The sequence below is a fragment of the Colobus angolensis genome, unplaced genomic scaffold (assembly GCF_000951035.1).
Source record: "Colobus angolensis palliatus isolate OR3802 unplaced genomic scaffold, Cang.pa_1.0 Scaffold10, whole genome shotgun sequence".
Classification (NCBI taxonomy): domain Eukaryota; kingdom Metazoa; phylum Chordata; class Mammalia; order Primates; family Cercopithecidae; genus Colobus; species Colobus angolensis.
This window is the reverse complement of record NW_012110919.1, coordinates 9,981,261-9,999,893: the sequence shown is the minus strand read 5'-3', so window position 1 is coordinate 9,999,893 and position 18,633 is coordinate 9,981,261. Positions and strand designations below refer to the sequence as shown.

The window sequence follows — 18,633 nt, the reverse complement described above, 5'->3', positions numbered from 1 at the left end:
TTTCCAACACATGGTGTCCAATAACTCTTGGCTGCTGAGGACACGGGGAGTAGCAGAAGCAGTTAATAGTGATGATTATATTCTTGTCAGACCCTGTGTGAGGATTTATGTCCCAGTTTTTGGTTCACGACATATGTTTGTTGCTGCGTTCTTCCACATCTGAGGAAAAAGGTCAGATTCCATATAAAATGCATTCCTGTATTGATAGAGTGCCTGCCATGCATGAGACACACATTCCTGCTCTCCAGGAGCTCATGGTCCAGCAGGAGATGAAGGGACACAAGCAAATAGTTACAACAAAATCAGATCCATGCCACCCGGGCAGTGCACCAGCAGCCAGCAGGGTGGGCTCTCCAAAAGGAGGGACGTGCAGGTTGGAAGCCTAACATTTAGTCTGTGTGAACACGTGATCGGTGTGGCAGCATGGCAACTCATTAATTCAATTTAGAATAGTGAACTCGGGGTATCAGGTAGGCACCTGCAATAAGTAAAGGAAAAGCCATTTATATTTACTGTGCTGACTATACCAAGGAAACAGGCATATCCATTTGAGAAAGATTTAAACAACAAGAGTTCAAATTTAAAAGGTTTGAATCTGGTGAGTGACCCATGTCCAGGACTTCACAAGTTAGTGAAGCGGCCAGGCGCAGTGGCTCACACCTGTAATCCCGGCACTTCAGGAAGCCAAGGCAGGCGGATCACTTGAGGTCAGGTGTTCGTGACCAGCCTGGCCAAAATGGTGAAACCCTATCTCTACTAAAATGCAAAAAATTAGCCAGGTGTGGTGGCAGGCACCTGTAATCCCAGCTACTCAGGAGGCTAAGGCTGGAGAATTGCTTGAACCCAGGAGGCGAAGGTTGTGGTGAGCCGAAATTACGCCACTGCACTCCAGCCCGGGTGACGTAGTGAGACCCTGTCTTGAAAAAAACAAAAAGTTACTGAAGAGTTCCCTACAGCTTCCACTGGAGCTTTTACTTTTGAGGAGCAGGGGAGAGGTTGAAGTCTGGCATTTCTTCCTCCTATACCACCTTTCCACAAACCCTGGCCAGGTCACAGGATAAAGATTGCATGTTTCTTCCTCCCAGGCAGGCCAGTCCCTCTGGATGGATGTGACAGGGCTGCTGGCCAGCCACCTTGGGCTGTGGTTCCATGAAGACAGGTGACCAGTTTGTGGGGCTGCAGTGCATGCCATCCACAGAGAACCTGGAATGCTATTAATATAAGAAAGCAAGTCATGGTTTAACAAAGCAGGGCCCAATCTCCTGTACTTGGGGTGAGGCGTAAAGTTAAACCTCAGCAGATACAGTGGAATGCTCGCCCCCTTTAAAAATCTGGTTTTTGAAGAACGTGTAATGGCATGTGAAGACCAACTATGAGATAATGTTGTACGAAAAAGCAACTTATGAGACTGCATATAAAGTATGATTATGATTTTAGACTCAAAGTATTCTAGTTTTTAAATTCATATTTAAATATTCATATAGGAAATGGAAGTATTTGGGTGTATATACAAATATAAAAAGAAAATGCACCAAAATGTTAGCAATAGCCATATCCCAACAGTGGAGTTTCATAGCTGAATTTTATTTTCTCTTTTATTCTTTGTATTTTCAAAATTTTCTTCATCTGCCCCTGTTGTAATTAGGGTGCTAAAGGAATCTCGTGGCTCTTTTAGTTAGCCAAAATTAGCCCTAAAGAAGCTACCTGCATTTTGGCCAGTTGATTTGTCATCTTGGCCCAGATAGACATCTTAGCAGAAGTGCTAATATTTCTTTCTAAGTGCTGAAGGCTATGATTGGGCACTATTTATTTCTATACAGTCTATGAAGACTCATTTCTGGCTGGTACTTGAGAGAACTAACCATAGGTAGAGCTAAAGAGATGTCAATGAAGTCTGTGACGGTGCCTAGAATATTCTTGAAGGTATTTTTGCCTTAGGACGTGGGTGAAGCAACTTGTAGACCAGGCTTACCCAGGTCTTAAAAAAACAAGTACCAGCAAAATATAGCCTAAAAAGAAATGTCCCTTCTTTCTGGAGACCCCACTGAGAACCCAGATTGAAAAAAAACGTCTTGTGTCTTCAGGCCCCCTGTGGCATTATCTGCACTTGTCTAGCTTTTGTTCTTCAGGTCTGCCTGTGGGAGAGAAGACAGAAGGAAGGAATTGGCTCTGGCCATCCATATTCCCGCTTTTCTTAACCTTAAGGTGCAAGTTCACTTCTCTTAGGGACCTACCAGGCAACTTCCTTTTTGTGTTTAGCCAACAAACATTTCTTGAGCACCTGACCTATTCTAAGTCCTAGAGATGCAAAGACCAGTGAGACCAGAGCCCTCAAGGAGCTCAGTCAACTGGGGGAATCAGCCCTACAAAGAGAAAATCATAATAAATATCACGAGGTAAATAGGGCTGTGCCTAAGGTATTGTGGGACCACAGAGGAGGGGCACCTAACTTAGCCAGGGTTGGGGGCACAGGAAAGGGGATTCAAATAAGGCTTCTGGAGATGTGATGCCCAAGGTGAGTTTTCAAGGATAAGCAGTAACTCACCAGGCAAAGGTGGGAGATGGCAAATGCATGTATTGCCAAGAACAAAAGCCATTTTATAATAGATGAAATGCTTGGCCATTCAGAATAGCATTTGGGGATGATTGCTGGAATGAAGATGTTTTCTGAGATGAAAGCCCCTTGGTGGTGACTGCCTGTCTGAGCTCTCTAGCTTGTAGGTTATGGAGCCCTGCAGTCTGGCCTCTGGGTAACATGCCGCTGTTTAGCACAGCATCAACTGTGCATGCATCTCTAAACTGAATCTGTAGTTGCCTGGGTAAAAGATAGCCCCTTCTAATCAGAGAATCCTGAAACTCCCAGGGTAGAAAGGGACCAACAGGTCACCTGGACCATACCCACTTCTCAGTGGCAATAGGTGCTGTAGATAGGTAGCGCATGATGGAGCTGGCCTATGCAGGTGATCCAGGGACTCTGTTTATGACCTCTATTCACTGATAGACACTTTTCTAGCAGACCTCCTGAGGTACTTTATGACACCCGAGCTTTTCTGCCCTGGGCTCCCACATACAGACACAGCCCTTCCTTTGAACGTGTCTGCATCTCTTCCCTCTTCATGGTGTGGGTGAGCTTCTGATGACCCCTGTCTGGGCCTGCAGCTCTCTGATGCTATGGAATGAATACATTTGTTCGTTCCATTCCAGTCACAAAAATGTGGCTGTTGTTTTTCTAATGGTAATGCAAAGCACTACGAGGCAGGTCAAAATGGTCCATTCAGAAAGAGCAACTCCCAGCCTGGGCCAGGAGGGCCTTTCCTCCCTGGATGGCCTCCTCCTCAGATTCCTTCCTCCTTTGCCATATTTGCCAGATGAGATGAAGCTTTATGCCTGACATACCTTGTCAGCCATCTGGGCAGCAATGCGTTCAACAAAGTAAGCCTGGGATAAATAAGTGAACAAATGGACACTGTTTCTACCATGCCTCATTCTATAAAGGATTGAAGACAACCTACATGAATAGGTATAGTAGTCTGAAAATATATATTTATACACAAATCTGAATTAGGGAAAATACAGACTAAAAGGAAGCTCCGTATCAAGGGAAAAGTTGTAGCATCAATATACAGACCACAGAGTTCTGTAAAGGTATGGGAGCTGAGCTCTCTCTAGCTATGAGCTTTTAGCTCTGAGCTTCCTGGAGGTCAAGGCAAAAAGGGAAATGCAGTAATTTTATGCTCCGTATTTCTTTGAAAGAAAAATATACCCCTTCCTTTCAGAAAACAATATTTTAATAAGGCTTAAGTATGAAAGAACTTTCTGTCCTAGGCCCCCGTGAGGGGATACTGTGTAATAATGTCTTCACAAACATTTGTACAGTGAATCTCCAAAACGCAAGGTGGTGTTCTAGAGGGTGCCTCAATGAAATAGGCACAGAACACCAGCACTTTCATGAAAGCAATGAAGGTAGGATGGCCCAGTGGCATGAAACACTGGCTAATCTGAAGTCAGATCTGCACTTGAATCCTGGTTCTGCTGTATGAACTTGGCCAAGTTGTCAATTTCACTGATCCTTAGTTTCTCACACGTAAAATGAGGATGGTCATTCCTCCTCTATGAGGTGTTGTGAAGGGTCGACAATCCACAGAAGACATTTAGCCTCGTCCCTAGGATGTAGTAGACATATCATGTGTAGTTGCTGCTGCCACTGCTTTATCATCATTATGAAAGGAAAGAAAGTATGGTTCAAGTTCATAGGCAGTTTGATTCGTGCAGAGATCAAACTTTGCACAGCTACAAGAGCGGATTGACTGCATGTCTATAAGTTTATATCCACATAACAACATTTTTCACTTGGGCTTGGCAGAAGCTGGACCACTAAAGGGTCAACTCCGCACTTAGAGTAGACGCATTAGGGTTGCAGCTTAAAGGAAGAGCTTGATACTTTAAAGTCTCACTGAGAAGATGTTAGAATTGGCATCCAGTGTGAAAACTGAAAAGTCTAAACAAGATTCTTTGCCAAATGAATGGGCAGCTTCCTGGCACATACGGGTGAGCCATGACAGCACCTGCAGAGAGGGACCAGATTTTGCTGGAAAGCAGTTCCCAGCCCTCTTAGCCAGAGAATGAAGAGACCCTGAGAACCCCAAGGTGAACAGAAAGAATAAGATACATCCTCGGCAACATGTTGAAACCCTGTCTCTAAAAAACATACAAAAATTAGCCAGGTGTGATGACACATTACCTGTGGTCCTAGCTACTCCAGAGGCTGAGGTGAGAGGATCATGTGAGCCCAGGTGGTCAAGGCTTCTGTGAGCCATGACTGTGCCACTGCACTCCAGCCTGGACAACAGAGCAAGACCCTGTCTCAAAAAAAAAAAAAGCAAGAATAAGACTATTTTAAACTCAAAAGACTTTCTCTTGTTTTTAATTATCAAAATTATCATATTTTATGACTGTAAAAATGATTAATCCTCATTTAAAGTTCAAAACATACAAAAATATAAAGAGACAAATCATCCAGTCTCAATATGCAGTGATAACTGCTATTCACATTTGATCCATATTGCTATTTTCTATGCATGTATACAGATCCTATCTATGTGTATATGCGTACATATATTTCTACATAGTCTTTTAACCCTTTATTTATTTATTTATTTATTTTTTTATTTTATTTTTTAGATGGAGTCTCACTCTGTCGCCCAGGCTGGAATGCAGTGGTGTGACCTCGGCTCACTGCATCCTCCACCTCCTGGGCTCAAGCGAGTCTCCTGCCTCAGCCTCCCAAGTAGCTGAGATTACAGGTGTGCACCACCACACCTGGCTAATTTTTTGTATTTTAGTAGAGACAGGGTTTCACCATGTTGCCCAGAGTGGTCTTGAACTCCTGAGCTCAGGCAATCCACCCACCTCCAGTTTTCATTTTAAATGGCTACCTAGTATTCTACTTAATCAGTCCTCTAATAATGAAAATTTAAACACTTTAATGAATATGTTTGCAAATATATCAGTGAACCCCTGTGCCTAAGAGATTTTCAAACTAAGAAACAGAAAAATCTTTGTGATGTACCAGTTAAAATAAATTAATTACCTTGGTGGCCAGAGCTTCTTCTAGGGGACAGATTGCCCACCATTTATGACACAGTTTTTCTCATACTGGACTGATGAATATGCTGGGTATAGCCTCGGGGACAGAGATGCAGGAGGATGGTGAGGAAGATCTCTTTGTCTCTCCGTGAGCCTTCTCTGGATGTAATGAGAGACTTGATGGACCCTTTCACTCCCCCATGTCATTCAGTGAGCGCTTCCTGGACATTGTCTATAGGCTAGGCATGGGCCTGGCACCAGGGACACAGCCCTTAACACATGGAAGGAGCTTGGTAAATATCTGTGGTGATGTTCAATATCCATGACTGCCTTGAAGAAACCACAGTAAATATAAGGCTGACCTGCATATCTTCAGTTTGCACAAGAAAAGCAAGTTTGCATCCCCTGATTGCATTAGGATTTATCTTTATGATACAATAGTTCCTTAAGCTCCTCTAATGTAGCAGTTCTTAATTTGCAGATCAAAATCCCTAGCCGGGCACATTGGCTCATGCCTGTAATCCCAGCACTTTGGGAGGCCCAGGCAGGTGGATCACTTGAGGCCAGGAGTCCGAGACCAGCCTGGCCAACACAGTGAAACCCCATCTCTACCAAAAAAAAATACAAAAATTATCCAGGCGTGCATGCCTGTAATCCCAGCTACTTGGGAGGCTGAGGCAGGAGAATCACTTGAACCCCGGAGGCGAGATTGCAGTAAGCTGAGATCACACCACTATACTCCAGCCTGGGTGAGAGAGTGAGAGCGTATCTCAAAAAAAAAAAAAAGAAAGAAAGAAAGAAAATCCCTGGGGAAGAAGAGAAGGGAAGGGAAGAGGAGAATTCCTGTGCTTCTGAGGAGGTTTTTCCCCATTGGACTGGGACTCCCTGCCCTTCTTCCCAAATAGCCACTACTAAGGATGGGAGTTGCGTCATATCTTTTACGTCACCCACCCTCCCAAGTATCTGGGATTACAGGCCTGCACGCCTGGCTAAGATGAAGAATTCCTGTGATGATGGTCTTTGTCGAGTCACAAAGTACACCCCTGGCCTGGAGGCTGTCTCTCAGACAGGCTGGGCATGAGACCCAGGCAAATGGGCCAATAGGTGACCTCACCACAGCCAAGATGGGTCAGTCACTTGGAAGCTCAATTGGCTCCTGTTTTTTAAACTTTTTTTAAACAGATTACAGAATTTTTTTTATTTTATCTAATGTATAGTTCTAAGGTGTAATGGTCAAGAAGAGCACGGCCTCTCAGAACAACTGGATTCAAAGCCCAGTTTGGTTGGGTGCTGACTTCATGAGCAAGTTATTTAACCTTTCTGAGCGTAATTATCTCATGTGCAAAATGGAAGTAATAGACCTACGCCATACAGATGTGGTTAGGATTGAATTAAAAAGTCCATGTTGAAGCACTTGGCGTGGTGCATGGCACACAGTAAATAATACATGCTAGCCGGTATTGCCATTTGGTTAAATAATATTATTAGCCATTATAAGAACAATCCAGTTAGGTGGGTACTGCGTGTGGTATTATCCCCATTTTAAGATGAGAAAACCAAGGCTCAGAGTATGCTGTTTTCAGTAATCAACCCTCACACCTGCACCCCGCATGCACACACACATACACATGTGCACACATGCACACACATGCAGCCCTCTTTCACTGGTGGTCTCTGTAAGGTAGAAAATGCTCCAGATCAATTGCCATAATAAATGTGTCTCAAAAGAATTATGCTAGAAAGACCAAGGCAAGTATCTTCCAATGAGCTTATATGAGGCAGGAGGAGCCAAGGTCAGAGACAGGCCAGGTTACAGCATTAGAGAGACGTGAGGTAATAAAGGTAAAGCTAAGTGAGTTTGAACTGATGCCCAAGGGAGGTAGTAAGTGGAGACGAGAGCATGATTTTGCTGACTTCACTGCAGCACTGTGGTTTGAGCCAGCAGACGGGATAGGACACCTTAGTGCTCGCTGTGATCAGCCAGCTTCCCCACAGCCAGGGCAGCCAGGCATGGGGACGGGGTGGCTCCAGGACTGGCCTCCTGGCTAAGCTGCATTCATCACAGCTCCTGGGCTCATGGGTCATCTTCCTGTTGTCTGAATGAGGGTCCAGCCAGCCTTCTGCAGCATCACATGGTGTTCCAGTTATCTATTGCCGTGTAATAAACCACCCCAGAATATAAAACAGCATCCATTTATTATGTTCACAATTCTCTAAGTCAGGGATCTGGACTGGGGGTGGCAGTCCTGCTCAACAACATCTGGGGCCTCAGCCAGGGTGCCTGCAATGGCTGGAGATGCTGGGGCAGCCCGACTGGAGCCAGCTGTCTGGGCCTTGAGTCTTCTCTATGTGATGTCTGCTGGAGCTCCAATGTCTTTGAGACCCCTTCACTCCCAAATCTTGAGCCTGGGCTAGCCTGGCTGAAACCGTTGTTCCTGTCCAGGCAGCCTCTCCCTGGGGCTAGCTCAGGCGTCCTCATAGCATGATGATCTCAGGATGGCGAGACCTTTTTTTTTCCTATTTTTTTAAGATGGAGTCTCGGCCAGGCGCGGTGGCTCATGCCTGTAATCCCAGCATTTTGGGAGGCTGAGGCAGGTGGATCACCTGAGGGCAGGAGTTCGAGACCAGCCTGGCCAACATGGTGAAATCTTGTCTCTACTAAAAATACAAAAAATTAGCCGGGCGTGGTGGCGGGTGCCTGTAATCCCAGCTACTCGGGAAGCTGAGGCAGGAGAATACCTTGAATCCAGAAGGCAGAGGTTGCAGTGAGCCAAGATCGTGCCATTGCACTCTAGCCTGGGCAGCAAGGGCGAGACTCTGTCTCAAAAAAAAATTAAAAAAAAGATGGAGTCTCGCTCTGTCACCCAGGCTGGAGTGCAGTGGTGCAACCTCAGTTCACTGCAACCTCTGCCTTCCAGGTTCAAGCGATTCTCCTGCCTCAACCTCCCGAGTAGCTGGGATTACAGGTGCCTGCCACCAAGCCTGGCTAATTTTTTTTCTTGTATTTTTGGAAGAGATGGGGTTTCACCATTTTTGCCAGGCTGGTCTTGAACTCCTGACCTCAAGTGATCCACCCACCTCAGCCTCCGTATTAGTCTGTTCTAGTACTGCTAATAAAGACATACCCAAGACTGGGTAATTTATAAAGAAAAGAGGTTTAATGGACTCACAGTTCCACATGGCTGGGGAGGCCTATGGTGGAAGGCGAAGGAGAAGCAAAGGTACATCTTGTGTGGCGGTAGGCAAGAGAGTGTGTACAGGGGAACTCCCATTTATAAAACCATCAGATCTTGTGAGACTTATTCACTGTCACAAGAACAACATGGGAAAGACCCTCCCCCATGATTCAGTTACCTCCCACCAGGTCCCTCTCACAACATGTGGGAATTATGGGAGCTATAATTCAAGATGAGATTTGGGTGGGGACACAGCTAAACAATATCAGCCTCCGAAAGTGCTGGAATTACAGGCGTGAGTCACCGCATCCAGCCAGGATGGTGAGACTTTTTACATGACTAATTCCTCCGGAGTAACGTTCCTAGAGGCCCAGGAGGAAGCTGCAAGACTCCTCATGATTCAACCTCACAAGTTCAGCATGTTGCTTCTGCTACATCCTATGGGTCAAGCAAGTCAGTAAAACCAATCCAGATTCAAAGAGCAGATTCAACTTCTCAACAGGGAAACACCATGGTGTGCACAGGAGGGGAGAGTTGATGGCAGCCATCTTAGAGACAAACTGGGTAGACACAGGGGTTGGGCCAAGAGCAGGGGATTTTGAGCATAGATATTGGCTCATGTCAAGTTCTGTAACTTTCTATCTCTGTGATGTCTGGAAAGTTATTTCACCCCTCTGAGCCTCCATTGCCTCATCTATAAAATGAAGATAATTATGCTACTGCACGTGATTGTGGTAAGACTTAAATGAAACAAAGATAAGGCTTGGCACATCCCTCACACCTATTAAGTTCTCCCTTAATGGTAACTAGACTGAGTATTAACTAGAAATGTGATGATTACTCCAGCTCGTCCTTTGGATATTCATTCATTCAGCAAGCAAGCAAGCAAGCATTTCTTCAGTGCCTGCAATGTGCCAGGCCCACTACCAGGCACTGGCCTCCCCACAGTTGCAGGGATAATATGTTGAAGGCAGAGACAGTTGGGCTTTCAGATTTTCTGGGTGTCACCGTGGGCTCTTCAGAGCCAGCCAACATCACTGAGGTTTGCAAGATGGGCTTCTCACCTAAGCCTTCTGATTTTACAATAGAATTTTCAGCCTCATCCCGGTAGAGTCTCCTCGTACATGATAGCAACTCTCCCATTTCAGATAGTAGGAATGTTAATAGGAGAGGCAGGAGAAATGTAGGTACAAAAAAATGGGGGTTCTTTCCCCATGTACACGTGTGTCCTCAGGTCCCATGGGATGAGCATCTGTTTCCCCAAAAGGGCACTGGTGTGTCGGGATGGGCAACACAGTGCTTGGAAGGTGTGTCTCGGTGCCCATGGACCCTCCTGGCACCCAGTATCAGTACCACACACAGTAAGGCTGCAGACAAAAGAGGAAAGGTAACAGTGTCCAATCGTGTGCTATACATAATCACAAAAGAAACTCTGCAAAGCATTCTCAAATAAAACCAAAGCAAGATAGGCCGGGCGCGGTGGCTCAAGCCTGTAATCCCAGCACTTTGGGAGGCCGAGACGGGCAGATCACGAGGTCAGGAGATCGAGACCATCCTGGCTAACATGGTGAAACCCCGTCTCTACTAAAAATACAAAAACTAGCCGGGCGAGGTGGCGGGCGCCTGTAGTCCCAGCTACTCCGGAGGCTGAGGCAGGAGAATGGCGTAAACCCGGGAGGCGGAGCTTGCAGTGAGCTGAGATCAGGCCACTGCACTCCAGTCCAGTCGACAGAGCGAGACTCCGCCTCAAAAAAAAAAAAAAAAAAAACCAAAGCAAGATGTCAAGGAAAATGCAAGCGGAACCAGGAGAAGCCATTAGGTAGAAAAACTTAATCCAACAGTCTGGTCTCTGTGTCTTATTTGAGCAGTTTCCTAATACCAGGAACTAATTAAAAATGAAAGGGCAGGACTTCTAACACATTCTCTCCCAAAACCTTTAGGCTTCCCATAGTCATGTGAAAAACCTCAGTTGCTCAAATGAAGGTCTTCTTACTTAATTTGAAGATACTGGAGCTTTAAGTAGATCTCACTTTCACTAACTTATTTTTAGGTTAATGATAAAGGAATTCACACTCATTAAGTTCCACTGTTACAGCAGATAAAGACCACATGCTACAGAATCACTGAATCTCACACCTTCATCTTAGTCTAGTTTCCCACCCAGAACACGAATATCTGTTACATGTCCCCAACAGATGGAAATCAGCCATCTTCCACAGTAGCATGAACAACAGCAAGAGCCTGCATCTTCATTCTGAGACTACAGAAGTCAGAAGCCCTGCCTGCCTTTCAGAGGGGACCCACGCAAACACTAAGAGGCAAAGCTGACGGTGATGTGAGTGCCAAGTGTAGGCAGTGGAAAGAGCTCAGCCCTCTTTGTGCAGTGATGGTCAGAGCTGTCTCTCAGGCCTCCTCCACTATCATTTGCTGGTGCGTTACTAATTTACTAGGCTGACTCATCTCTGGAGGCAAACACAGGCTCAGTGTTCATTGCAAGGAAGTGCTCAGCTTGCTGTAAAAGGTGCAGTATCTCCAGCAGGCAGATGTCTGTCTTGTAGGGTCAGTATTTCCTAACAACTCATTTAAAGAGACAGATACATCCTCTCCCAAACCAACTCTCAAGCTCAGAGGCATTTTCCGCACTTGGTTCTGAGACCATCACAATAGATCTGGCATGGATCTGAAATCTGGTTGGTCTAGAACCCTTGGGCCTCTTCCCCATGGCCTCAGAAGGCGCCATCCTGTGTCTTCCTTTCCATCATCATCAAATGTGAACAATCACAAACACATCTCCCGGGCAGCAGTGTGGGAATCGGGCTCCCAGAGCGCTTGATGAGGGTGGAGATGGGCAGGAACAGAGAGGGTCAGCTTAGTTGCAGTATCAGCATCAGCAGAATTATATTTCTGTGATTTTTGAGAAACCATGAACAGACATTCTAGGGACATTCATCAGAATGAAAACTTGGATGGCCGGGCATGGTGGTTCACGCCTATAATCCCAGCACTTTGGGAGGCCGAGGTGGGCAGATCACCTGAGGTGGGAAGTTCGAGATCAGCCTGACCAACATGGAGAAACCCCATCTCTACTAAAAATACAAAATTAGCCAGGCGTGATGGTGCATGCCTGTAATCTCAGCTGCTTGGGAGGCTGAGGCAGGAGAATTGCTTGAACCCAGGAGATGGAGGTTGCGGTGAGCCGAGATCATGCCATTGCACTCCAGCCTGGGCAAAAAGAGCAAAACTCTGTCTCAAAAAAAAAGAAATAAGAAAACTTGGGGTAGACCGTGTCTGCTCTCAGCTGCCGCAGCAACCTTCAGAACGCTGTCTGTGACCAGTATGCATCTGCTCCTCTGACGCTCTGTGACCTCAGGGTGTGGTGGACACTCTGCCCCTTTTGGGTTAGACAATGTGATGGTTTCTCAGTGAGAGAAGACCAGGCAGAGCTGTGCTTGGAAGAAAAGGCAGAAATCAAAGATACAGATTTGGAGAAGAGAAGAAAGCTAGAAATCGTCTTGAGAAAAGGACTGATTGAAGGTCGGAGGAAAAGAACTTTTCTCCCAGGCGCTGCTTGGCATGGCATCTGGCCTGACAGAATCTCCTGTCTCTTGCTGATTTGATCATAAAATATAGAGTGGACCCACAGGGAGAGCAAAAGCCTGAAGAAATAGCTGGGGAATTGGCTCTGTTGGAGCACTGTTTGCGTGCTCACTGCTGCGACTGTGAGCCGCCACACCAGCATGACTAATGCCTCTCCTCTAGGCCTAAATTAGATTTTGATTGTGTTTCATAGATGTTCACTGAATCACAGAAGTTTGAGGTAAAAAGACCCAAACTTCTCAGGAACACCTCCTGTGGTGTGTGTGGGATCATCCTCACAGGCAAGGCTGAAGCGCTCCCAGGACTCAGCAGAAATACCAGTAGTAACTCCTTCCCTTCCAAGGCCTCGGGGGCAAACCAGCTGCCCACAGGGAGAGCTCTAAATGGTGTGGGCTCCTGGAACCAGTGGGCTGTGGAACCTGCTCCTCCTGGGGCTAACTGGGGATCTGTAAGCAAGTGTGCCCTATCAGTGTGTAAACCAAAAAGTATCTGAGACAAGTCTCAGTCAATTTATTTTGCCAAGGTTAAAGACTGTAATTCCAGCACTTTGGGAGGCCGAGGCGGGTGGATCACGAGGTCAGGAATTTGAGACCAGCCTGGCCAACATAGTGAAACCCTGACTGTACTAAAAATACAAAAATTAGCTGGGCGTGGTGGCATGTGTCTATAGTCCCAGCTACTCGGGAGGCTGAGGCAAGAGAATTGCTTGAACCCAGAAAGTGGAGGTTGCAGTGAGCCGAGATTGTGTCACTGCACTCCAGCCTGGGTGACAGAGCGAGACTCCATCTAAAAAAAAAAAAAAAAAAAAAAGATGCACCTGTGACACAAGGCCTGCGCCATGGCCCGGGTGCTTTGTCTCCCATAGCTGAGGCTTCCTGCAGCATGGTGACTTGGGAGGTCCTGACAGCATGTGCCCAAGGTGGTCAAGGCACAGCTTGGCTTTATACATTTTAGGGAGGCATGAGATATCAATCAGTATGTGTAAGAAGTACATTGGTTTGGTCCGGAAAGGCAGGACAACTAGAAGTGGGAAGGGGGCTTCCAGGTCATAGGTAGATAAGAGACAAACAGTTGAATTATTTTGAGTTTCTGATTAGTCTTTCACTGAATACACAATTTACATGAATAGTCACTTATGCCTTAGTCTGGCTTAGGAAAACAACAGGACAAAGAAAGCAATCAGATATGCGTTTATCTCACACATGAGCAGAGGGATGACTTTGAGTTCTGTCTTTTGTCCACAGGAAATTTCCTTGTGGGCAAATTGTGAGGGAGGTATGTAGCTTTTTTATCTTTGTAGCTATCTTACTTAGGAATAGAGTGCAAGGCAGGTTTGCCCAACACAGTTCCCAGTTGACTTTTTCCTTTATCTTAGTGATTTGGGGTCCCAAGATTTTTCTTTTCACAAGTGACTAATGCCTGCTGTAAATCCTAAGTTGGACCGGCAGTGTCCTGTTCTTCGTAGATTTCCACTGAATCGCTGCTGCCTCTGGTGAAGTAATTCAAGTTCCTCCCTAGTTCACCTCCCTCAGTGTTCCTCAGCCATTCCACCCATTCTAATTTGCAGTGTGCCAGTAGCAAATGCTTTCTCATTTTTCTTGCAGAATTTAGCCTACGAAATCATCCTAACCCTGGGACAGGCATTCGAAGTCGCTTACCAGCTAGCACTACAAGCAAGAAAAGGGGGACACTCCTCCACACTTCCAGAAAGCTTTGAAAACAAACCCTCCAAACCTATCCCCAAGCCCCGCGTTAGCATTCGCAAGTCCGTGGTAAGTAAAAAAGATACAGATGTTCTCAAAAACCTTGAACAGGAGGGAAAGGGGCTGCTAACCAGGCTCTTGTGTGGTGTGGGTGCCATTAGAATCCAGGGCCTCTTCTTCATCCTTTACCTTGGCCTCTTCCTGGCATGTGTCCATCATCACCTCAGCCTGGTTCCCACCAAGTCTTGGGGACCGTCTCCCTCAACCTGAAGCCTCCAGAGAAATCTACTTTCTCAGTCACCTGCAGAAACCCTATGAAGGGTCTCAGCAGCAGGTACTGCCGTTCTTGGTGAATTTTACCTAACTAAAGGTTTGGGAAAGCTTGGGAGCAGTGTTCCCTGGGGCTTCAGCTGCCATCTCATCATAGGGCAAAGCCTCCTGCAAGCCCCTGGCCTCCAGAGAGGTTTGCAGAGGTACACAATGATGATGTCCTCGGTCCCCAGCTAGAGGAAGCTGGATGCACAGGCTGCCCTGCTATATGCAAGGCCTGCGCCATGGCCCGGGTGCTTTGTCTCCCGCAGCTGAGGCTTCCTGCAGCATGGTGACTGTTCAGAAGGTGCAGCCCCTCCTTCTCAGCATCTGCCTTCCTCCAGGAATTTCTTCCTCTTCCCTCCCACAGGCTCTGCAGACATCCTGTCCCAACAGGCTTGCATGACTTCAAAGCGACCTCCTCTGGTAGTAGCAATATCCAAAAGCTGGAAGTTTCCCAACCAGCCTCCCATCTGGTTTCTGCCCCGGCTGCCGTATTGCATCCTAGAAACTAGAAACTCTGGGACTCCCCCAGAATGCATTGCTCTCACACCCCCGAATCCTACCATCTGGAACTGTCTCTCCTCCTCCTCACCAGCCCCTACCTCCACTGTCAGGGGAACAGCAGCAGGCATTTTTAACATTTGCAAGGAGGCACCTCTCTTTATGACAATGCAGTTCTTGTTTTCAGTCTTCTTTTGGAGGCCTACCCCTGTCACCCTTCTTGGTAATATCAACATCCACAGGGATGACCCCTCCAGCATCTGGTCTCACATTTCCCTGACAGTTTGCTTTCGGGACCTTTCCCTCCAGCCCCAGCCATTCGTTCCTGTGCCCATCACTCATTACCCACCATCCCCAGGAGCTGCACCTCCTCTGAAATCTTTCTTCCAATGCCACGCTCTGAGCCCCTGGTCCTCCCACTCAGCACCGACCCAACCCAACACACTGCTTCCCAGTTCTGTATCTCCAGACTCACATGGCCAACTTCTTTCACATTTCCACCTTGATGCCTCACAGACGTCTGAAACTTAGCCTGGCCAGGACACAATTCCTGATTTTCCCCTCAAAGCTGTTCTCTCACCATCTTCCCCACCCCACAGCCACTCACCATGCAACTCAAGCCCAAAGTGTACAAGTCAGCCGGGATTCCCGTCTTCCCCTTACCTCTGTATCCAGCCCATGAGCAAATCCCATCAACCCTACCCCTAAAATATATCTCAGTCCCGTCCACTCTTCCCCACTTCCTCCATCTCTCTCCCAGTTGGGGCCACTGCCACCTAGCCCCAGGCCTATGCAGTATAGCTCCTTGAGACTCCCCTCCCCACACAGCAGAGATCAGTCATGGCACCCTCTGCCCCAAGTACCCAGAATACAGTTTCCCCCACCACAGTCCTCTTTGATGCTGAGGTCTTCCCATTCCTTGACTATATAATGCTCACTCCTACCTGAGGCCTTTATGCCACCTGCTCCCCACACCTGGAATATCCTCCCCCAGTTTCTGCATGGCTGACTTCATCTTGTCATTCAGGTCTCGGCTACTTGAAGAGGCGGATGTCCTGACCACCCAATGTGATGTAGACACCCAGTCACCTTCAAGCATGTCATCTGCTTTTAATTCTGTGTAGCATTTATTAATTGAGGGTTTTTTTACTGATGGCTTGTTTATTGTCTGTCTTCCTCCACAAAAACATAAGTTTCATGCACACAGGGACCCCACCTGTCTTGTCACCACCAGGACCAGGCCCATGGCAGGTACTCAGTGAGTATCTGTAGAAATGAGGGCCTGTGGGTGGATTTCATAAGCGTATCCTTGAGATTGATTAGGCTGTTAAGTGTCCAGGAACTTGCAGAATGTTTTAGAGATTCTCTCTCAGACTATTGTATTCATTCTTATGTGGGCTAAATAAATCTGTTCACAGCAGGTGCCTCTATCTGACCTTACCCTGGTCCCCACAGGCTTCTTCCAGAAGAGCACAAAGGGTTAGGTGCCATAAGAGCTCATAGAATATTCATCCAGATGCCTTCAAGGGAAACAGGAAAATATACAGTGAATAATACTGATGTTATTTATGTGCTTCAAGATCAGTCCCCCTCGACAGGCATTAGTATTCTAGTTCCCTCAGCCCCGGGCATTTCTTGGTAAGAAATATTCAGTGATCCCTAAGAACACGTGAGGTCCTCCCCACAACCTTATGGAGATACAGTCAAGGCATGGTAGAAGGCAGCTGCAAAGCTCATGGTGTCAGAGAAATGGGAGAGGCCTTCCCACCACCCCAGGTTCTGAGCAGAGCAGGCAGCTAGGACAGGGCAGGCAGACCTGGAAACACCAAAGGAAGAGGCAGCCATGGTGTAGATCTCACCCTGGGGCCGTTCCTGAGAGCGGACAGCCCAGCCCCGCCCCAGGAGTGGCCCGTTGTATTTGTATGCACAGGGACAAAATCATTTTAGGATTTGTCTCAAGGCTCAGCCTGACTGGGCCCCCGCTCACCTCCTCACCCTTAGTTGTCTGCCCTCCTGTTCCCTATCCTGCAAACTGACCCCAACCCCTCAATGACCATTTTCCCTTACCTCTGGGACTGTTTTTTATTGCTATGTGATATTTTGACACATGTATACAATATGTAATGATCATATCAGTAACTGAGATATCCATCTCCTCAAACATTTTTCTTTTGTGTTGAGAAATTACAATTCTTCTAGCTATTTTGAAATATACAATAAATTATTGTTAACTATAGTCACCCTACTGCGCTATCAAATACTAGAACTTACTCCTTCTATTTAACCATATTTTTGTACCTATTAACTAATCTCTCTTCATCCCTACTCTCCCTTCTTCACTTTCCAACTTCTGGTAACCACCATTCTACTCTATCTCCATGAGATCCACTTTTTATAGCTTCCACATATGAGAACATACAATATTTGTCTTTCTGTGCCTGGCTTATTTCACTCAACATAATGACCTTCAGTTCATTCATGTTGCTGCAAATGACAGGATCTCATTCTTTTTATGGCTGAATAGCATTCCACTGTGTATATATACCACATTTTCTTTACCCATTCGTTCACTGATGGACACTTAGTTTGATTCCATGTCTTGACTGCTGTGAATAATTCTGCAATAAACATGGGAGTGCAGATATCTCTTTGATACACTGATTTCTTTTCTTTTGTGTATATACCCAGTAGTGGGATATCTGAAATATATGGTAGCTCTATTTTTAGTTTTTTGAGGACCCTCCATGCTATTCTCCATAGTGGCTTTACTAATTTAGATTCCCACCAACAGTGTAGAAGTGTTTCCCTTTCTCTGTAACCTCACTAGCATCCACTAACTTTTGTCTTTTTGATAGTAGCCATTCCAGCGGGGGTGAGATGGTATCACATTGTGATTGTCATTTGCATGTCCCTGATGATTAGTGATGTTGAGCACTTTTACCTACACCTGTTGGCCATTTGTATGTCGTCTTTTTAGAAATACCTGTTCAGTTCTATTGCCTATTACTTAATCAGATTGGGTTGATTTTGTTTTTGTTTTTTGCTGTTGAGTTTTTTGAGTCCCTTATTTATTCTGGTTATTAATCCCTTGTCAGATGGATACTTTGCAAATATTTTCTCTCATTCTGTAGGTTGTCTTTTTGCTTTGTTGATTGTTCTCCTTTGCTGTGCAGAAGCTTTTTCACTTGATGTAATTCCATTTGTCTATTTCTGCTTTTGTTGCCTGTGCTTTTGAGATTTTACCCAAAAAATCTTTGCCCAGACCAATGTCCCGTAGTGTTTCCCCAATGTTTTCTTCCAGTTCTTTCATCGTCTCAGGTCTTCCCTCTAATTCTTTAATCCATTTTGAGTTGATTTCTGTATATGGTGGAAGATGAGGCTCTGTTTTATTCTGTTTATAGATTATTCTGGGACTTCTGCATGAGCTGTTTCATCTACTTCAATTGCCTCCTCCTCCTGTCTTCAGGCAAATACTTGCCGGTCCTTCAGCTGTCCATTTAAATATTACCTCATTCTTTTGATACCATTTACTCAACAAATATTTATTGTGTGCCTATTATTTACGGGGTTGCCAGGAGCTTTTCTGCGTTTTGGAGAAAATGGCAGTGATCAAAATAGACAAAATCCTGCCTCCATGAGCATACATGGCAGTGAAGGATGAACAAATAAATATGTGATGATGCATAATGGCAATAAATATTGTGAAGAATAAGGTAGAAGAGGACAGCAGAAAAGTTGGGGTGCTTTTTGTAGGAGTA

General features: G+C 45.9%; 1 protein-coding gene across 9 annotated transcripts in view; it reads left to right on the top strand.

The window, feature by feature from the left end:
• The window catches only part of ANKS1B (ankyrin repeat and sterile alpha motif domain containing 1B), a 1,301,363-nt gene that overhangs the window by 1,271,046 nt on the left and 11,684 nt on the right, over positions 1 to 18,633 (top strand). For all 9 annotated transcript variants that reach the window (XM_011934483.1, XM_011934518.1, XM_011934476.1 and 6 more), the window contains one exon: positions 13,964 to 14,131. In XM_011934483.1, coding sequence (XP_011789873.1) covers positions 13,964 to 14,131 — 168 coding nt within the window. The remainder of the gene's footprint in view (positions 1 to 13,963; positions 14,132 to 18,633) is intronic.